Below are 7,065 nucleotides of genomic sequence, written 5' to 3'. Positions count from 1 at the left end.
GTATCAGGTGGTACTTGCGATCTATATGTTTACTTGCCTTATGGGCTCGTGGTTCCTTTGAGTTTGCAACTGCACCTCTATTATCACAATAAATTGTGATGATTTTGGGCAAACCAGGAATCACATCTAAGTCCATTAGGAAGTTTCTGAGCCATACAACTTCTTTGGCTGCCTCAGAGGCTGCTACATACTCAGCTTTCATGGTTGAGTCTGAAACGCATTTCTGCTTAACACTCCTCCATGCAATTGCTCCACCTCCTAAAGTAAACACATAGTCTGATGTAGACTTACTGTTGTCCCTATCTGATTGGAAATCCGAATCCGTGTAACCCACAGAGAGTAAATCATCTGCTTGGTAAACTATCATATAATTTCGAGTCCTTCTTAGGTACTTCAATATATGTTTTACAGCAGTCTAATGTCTCTATCCAGGGTTACTTTGATATCTGCTAACCATGCCCACGACAAAATAGATATCCGGTCTCGTACACAGCATTGCATATATTAGGCTTCTTACAGCCGAAGTATAAGGAACTGCCTTCATTTCCTCTATCTCCTTTGATGTCTTCGGAGACATCTCTTTAGATAAGGCTACTCCATGCCTAAAAGGTAAGAATATGTGCACATTCTTGAGTTCTGCATGCTAAAACGAGCAAGGATTGTATCTATATATGATGCTTGGGATAGGCACAACATCCTTTTCTTGTGATCCCTTATGACTTTGATCCCAAGAATATGTGCACATTCTCCTAAGTCCTTCATATCAAATTTTTTGGATAACCATACCCTTACATTCGATAACACTTTGACATTGTTGCCAATTAACAAAATATCATCTACGTATAGTACAAGAAATACCACCACGTTTCCGTTACACTTCTTGTATACACAAGACTCATCCGGACACTGAATAAATTCGTATGATTGGATTACTTCGTTAAACAGGATGTTCCAAGATCTTGAAGCTTGCTTCAGTCCATAAATGGACCAATTCAGCATACATACTAGATGTTCTTTGCCCTTTTCAATGAGCCCCTCTGGTTGCTTCATATGAATGTTTTCTTCAAGACTTCCATTAAGGAAAGTTGTCTTGACATCCATTTACCAAATCTCATAATCCATATGAGCAGTAATGGATAAGAGTATCTGAATAGATTTTAGCATAGCTACCGGCGAAAAAGTTTCCTCATAATTGATTCCCTCTTTCTGAGTATACCCTTTCGCAACAAGTCTTGCTTTGAAGGTTTCTACCTTCCCGTCTGTCCCTCTTTTCCTTTTGTAGATCCACTTGCATCCAACGGCTTTTACACCATTAGGTGGTTCTACAAGCTCCCATATCTTATTAGAATACATGGATTTTATTTCAGAATTCATCGTTTTTTGCCAAGATGCTGCATCTATATCTTGGAGTGCTTCGTCATATGACCGGGGATCAGGTTCATGTTTACCCGGGATCAAGTCCGAAGACTCTCCCAAAAACATGAATCTTTCAGGTTGCCTTACAACCCTCCCACTACAACGAGACACTGTCTGCGGTTGTGTATCCTGTGTGACACGTGTTGTAGTTTCTTGTGATACTTCATCTTGTACTAGTGGTACTAAAGTAGACATGTCCTCTCTTATTTCTTCTAAAACAACTTCACTTATGAGCTTATGGTTTATTACATAATCTTCCTATAAAAATCGAGCATTAGTGCTAACAATGAGATTTTTAGGATTGTAAAACAAACCACCTTTCGTTCCCTTAGGATATCCCACAAACAGACACACTTATGTACGTGATTCCAACTTGTCAGTATCTCCCTTCAGCACATGTGCTGAACTACCCCATATTCGGATATGATTTAGACTAGGCTTACGCCCATTCCATAATTCCATGGGAGTAGAAGGAACTATTTTAGAAGGTATCATATTCAGAATGTACACTGCTATTTCCAGAGCATATCCCCAAAACGAATTTGGTAATTCTGAATAACTCATCATCGATCTAACCATTTCCATAAGAATCCTATTCCTTCGTTCTGCCACATCATTCTGTTGGGGTGTACCAGGTGCAGACAATTGGGATTGGATCCCTGCTTCTGATAAATAATTCCTAAACTCTCAAAAGAGGTATTCGCCACCACGGTCAGACCGTAGTGTCTTGATACTTTTACCAAGACGTTTCTTTACATCAGCCCTATATTCTTTAAACTTATCAAAGTATTTAGACTTACGGCGCATCAAATAGATGTATTCGTATCTTGAATAATCATCTATAAAACACATTGTAGATAAAAACACAAAAGAAAAATCGACAACAAATATTCACCCTTCCCCTTCTAGTTGCTTATCTTTGGTCTGACAGTTGGAGTAACAAAAATGTGCGTGACCTTGATAAACATGATTCCTGACTGACAAAAGAAAGAAGAATCATCTTCGTTCTTTTATTTGTTAGCTTTCTCACGTATGTATAAAACGAAATTTATTTCATTTCTTAAAAGGATTGCTGATCTATCTTTTCAATGAATCCTTCACTGTTGGTTGTGAATGCCTGATTTTTCCAATCATTTTGACCTTGGTTCAATAGGAATAAGTGAAGCTAGATCCTCAACTTGACTTGAGTACCTCTGACTGCATTTACTGGAAGACAAATTAAAATTTGCTATAAACATCCACAACAAATTTCCTATTGCCACGTTCCTTACTAGGAGTGACGTCCAAGCCACTACCCGAAGACCGTGACCTGCCGAATCCTTTTTAAGAATACCTCAATAATAAGAAACTAAAAACTCATGTAGCTTTTCGACTAGGCCAAAAATTCTCGAACCAAAAATGTTTAAACAAATTTAGCACAACGCAAACTACCAAACAGAAACAACTAGCAGGATATCTATCATATGACAGAAAGATTGCATTTTCACAAGGGGAATTCATAACGTACTATTTGGCTAAGATTCCAAAAAATCTTAAATAGACCAAAATGAAAATAAAAAAAAGGTGTAACAGAATCATGGTAGATAAAATTCTGTTAATAGAATTGCCAAAGACTTTGTCAACTCTATGTTAGAAACTTTTTGCCGAAAAAAAATGAAGTGGTCCGAAGTGAAAAATGTATTGTCAAAATACAAGGATGTTTAGCTGAGTTGAATTAGAATACTTTCATCCTCTTCATCACTGTACAGTCTGATTTCATTTCCTTCTGCTGCCTCCTAGCAGTAAAGTCAATTTTGGGGGAACACTAAGTATAAACTATTGGATCTTCCAAATGTGCCTACCATCTTCCAACATATCCGTGCCCTCAGACATGATGATCTCCAAATCTCTCACATCTCGCTTCAAGACATTGCCCAACCTAGCAATCGCTTCATTTTCTTGTTGAAGTGCCTACCAAAAGAATAATGAAAAATTATTGAAGAGGACGATAACATATGAAGCTACAAAACCTTACCTCTTGCAAGTCACAAAGGCTTTGCTCCTGCAACTTTGCTGACCCTAGAATATGGATGGAATCTCTGAAATCACCAGAGTTAGCGCGCATGCGGGTTATAGAAAGAAGATTATGTACTCTGCTCGATAACTCTGTTCCAGGACCTTTCAGCTTCAAGTGAATCAAATGCCATTTCAGTAAGAACGTTCGGGGAAAAAAAGATTAAATAGATGAGATTTAAACAGATGGCCTACTCGTCTTGCGATTGCAGCCAACTTCTCAGACAGTTCAGCTTCACCTTTCATCAGAGGTATCCTGTAACCCTTGCTCTCCAGAGCTTCCACTATCCTCATAACCTTTCCAACATACTATGTTAGTGCAGTCACAAATATGATTATATCATTTACATTCCTATAATGAAAAGGACACAATATTTCCTACCCTCAAAAGACGCCTCAGAAGTGTTTGTTCTTTCTGTTTCAATCTTTGAATCCACTGAAAACTGTCTGCTTGAAAATGTCTTTGGAGCTGAAATAAAGCAATATAATTACAACAACCAAGTAAAGAAAGGGTAAACTGTACTAGGTGCCCTTGAAAGGTTTCAGAATTTGCACTCATCACCCTGAGGTGACACATTTCGGATAACAAGAAATAAGTCCTTATTAAATCTGGCAATATTAGCCCCCATCTGAAACAAGATTAATAGAGGCCAGCTCGTAAGTGTTATGACATGACTGAAAGGATTCAGTATTGCAATCAGCATCCTGGGGTGGCATCTTTCGGCTAACAAAAAATGAGCCTTATTCAAGGTTTTGAATCTCGACCCGTGCCGAGATTTCGATTCCAGACCAGAACGATACGGTTTCGGTATATATATATATAGTAATTATTAGATAAATATGTTTATTGTGTATAATTTAAAAATAAGTTGTATATTGATTTTATATAAATTCTCAATTATTGAACAACATAATATTGTTTGAAAAAATAATTAAATATAGTTTTCATTTAAGAAAATGGATCTAGACTTTAATTAAAATTGATACCAAGCTTGATTGATACATCATAATATGTACATTACTAATACCAAAAGGAACGGCGTGAATCAAATGAAAGTATTGGTTCTTGCAACATTCTGCTTAGGTCAACTCTAGAGATAAAAAAATATTATCTATAATAAGTATATAAATTAACACAAAAATACTACTTTATATATAATAATTATATAAATTAACTATTTATTAATTTAATTATTAATTTAAATAATATATATTTAAAAAATAATTTAAATAATTATGTAAAACAGTAAAAAATACAAAATAATTTTTAAAAATTATCAGAATATAAATCTGATTTTTTAGAATTTTTAAAAAAATTGTTTAGAATTTTTAAATAAAATTTAAATCAATAAATCTAATTTTTCAAAATGTTAATTAATAATTTTTTATTTTTAAATTTTTTTATATTTTATTGGGATAATTTAATCGGAGTTTAGAAAAGTCTGTTTGAAATATCAAGTTAGAAAAGTTTTCAATTAATTAAATAAATGCTGGGATTTATTTTCTCACGAACTTCACAAAGAATAAAAACGCAAACACAGGCGCCGCACTGGAGGGCTCCCGCGAGCGGACGCGAGGCGTCGGGCGACGCTGGAGGCAACAGGTGAGGCGTCCGACAATGCTTTCAGTGGCGCCGGAAGCATCCCGCGACGCCTCGGCCCCGCCTGCAACGCCTCCGGCCCCGCCTGCAACGCCTTCGAATCTTCTGTAGTTCTGCGAAGATGATCGGAGGTCCCGTGACTCTTCCAAGTGAGCTTCCCTCGCCTTCGGTGAGCCTCAGCTCGCATTTAGGGCAAATTAAACTCATACCTATTCAAAGAGTGACGCTTGCTGCTACCTCGTCGCTTCGCAGCTGCCTCCTCGCTTAAAGGTTGCCTTCGTCTACCTCGCGATTCTTGGTTGGCGTTGCACGCGCGACGAACACGACGTGATTCCTCCTGTCGCTATTGTGACGAACGAAATAAGGTTTCATGCGTCAAGCAGAACGGCAAATTTTGTCTTTGCCGAGCAGCACGGAACGAAATTTTGATCCTTGATCTTATTAAAGCTGGCAATATTAGCCCCGATCTGAAACAAGATTAATAGGGGTAAAGTGCAAAAATGTTATGACATGATAGAATATATAAAAAGGCAACATGTAGAATTTTTTTTTCAAAGATATTAATAACTTTTATGTTATAAGTTAATTTTTTATAGAGTTTAGTTAGCCCTGCACCTTATAAAATTATGTATATAAATATTGAATTATTTTTGTCTTCTCTCATTATTTTTCATTGGCCTGTCACACCCAAGGCTAATGATTTTCACCCATACCACATCACTTCCCCTTAACACATTGGCACTACTCATTGAAAGGTCACTTGTCAACACTCAGCGCTAAGGTTATAATTACTTCAGAAGAGAAATTTCAACTATACAAATGCCCCTTTGCGTCAATTACTTTGACGAATCGCAAAAGGGATACTACACCAAAGACATCATGGAAGGGATTTGGACTATTTTTGCTCACTGTTTTGCTCTAATACTACTGTTGCATGGCCATCTACACACATTGCACCTCCTCCATCCATTACACACCTAACCCTATTGAATCACCTGGGCTACTGACCACTCCATGTCACCCTTGGCTTTTTTTGCCTTGTCTTACCCCCTTAAACATACATACTCACCACCCATTACATCAACGAATTAATGTCTTTCTTCCCCCAACCCTCACTGATGTTCCTCACCACTGTGCATACTAAGAACCCAAATAAAAAGATCAACATTAGCTATTTTGATAATGCTGATATGATGATGTCCTTCAGGAGAGCTGACTTTATCACAATGATTGACCAGCCAACTTCCAAGGGTAGCACAATTTGACGTTGTTGCAAGTACTTGTGTGGCTCTTCATAGGTAACACCACCACCATGGTCAGTGCTTGCAGTTGAGTCTGTCAGCTCGACTGTGCCCTTAAAGGAGAGGGAAGGCTGATGGGTAATTTGGTGATCATGAAAAAGATTGTTGATGCTAACTGCAACCAAAAAGAGATGACTAATGGGTAATTTTATCCTTATACCCCAATACCATTTTCCTCCTACCTATCACAAGGAAATCAACCTTCAATATTTTTTCCTCCTTATCTGTTCTCTCCTTTCTTTTCACTCCCCCCCTTTTCTTGTTCGAAGTAATGACAGCCTAAGCCTTTCAACCTCTTATTTCCCCATTCTTCTCTTACCCTCTTCTCTGCCTCTTTTTACTTTCTTCTGCATGGGGGATCTTAACTAGAGAAGGTCGTTATCATCTTCTTAGCAAGGCCATGCTCTTCTATAAGATATATCACCTACTTGGAAGGGGGTTATATAAATGGGGGAACACTAATAATCAAGGCTTCAAAGTTGGAAAGATTATGAGCCAAGCACTTTTATCAACAAAAGGGCTAAAGTTAGCTTGAAGATTGAACTGTATTAGAAGTTGTCACTGCTAATCTCCTATATAACAAGGAGACCACCGAAGAAGAGTAGGAATCGCTATTGGGGGAAGGGGAGGGGTGAGGATTTAACCTCTCATTTGGGTCCAGGAGTAGCTATTCATACAATCCTTCCTCCCAAACCC

At 37.7% G+C, this 7,065-nt stretch overlaps 1 protein-coding gene across 1 annotated transcript in view; it reads right to left on the bottom strand.

Annotated features, from left to right (window-relative positions):
* Window positions 1-2,970: 2,970 nt before the first annotated feature.
* The window catches only part of LOC122045552 (nuclear pore complex protein NUP54-like), a 29,507-nt gene continuing 25,412 nt past the window's right edge, over window positions 2,971-7,065 (bottom strand). Inside the window, exons 6-9 of the mRNA XM_042605818.1 lie at window positions 3,851-3,937; window positions 3,664-3,765; window positions 3,431-3,580; window positions 2,971-3,366 (exon numbers count right to left, since the gene is read on the bottom strand). Of these exons, the coding sequence (XP_042461752.1) occupies window positions 3,232-3,366; window positions 3,431-3,580; window positions 3,664-3,765; window positions 3,851-3,937 (474 nt within the window). The 3' untranslated portion in view covers window positions 2,971-3,231. The remainder of the gene's footprint in view (window positions 3,367-3,430; window positions 3,581-3,663; window positions 3,766-3,850; window positions 3,938-7,065) is intronic.

The sequence above is a fragment of the Zingiber officinale genome, chromosome 2B (assembly GCF_018446385.1).
Source record: "Zingiber officinale cultivar Zhangliang chromosome 2B, Zo_v1.1, whole genome shotgun sequence".
Lineage (NCBI taxonomy): Eukaryota > Viridiplantae > Streptophyta > Magnoliopsida > Zingiberales > Zingiberaceae > Zingiber > Zingiber officinale.
Note: the sequence above shows the minus strand (reverse complement) of the source record. Positions and strands in the feature narration are given on the sequence as shown.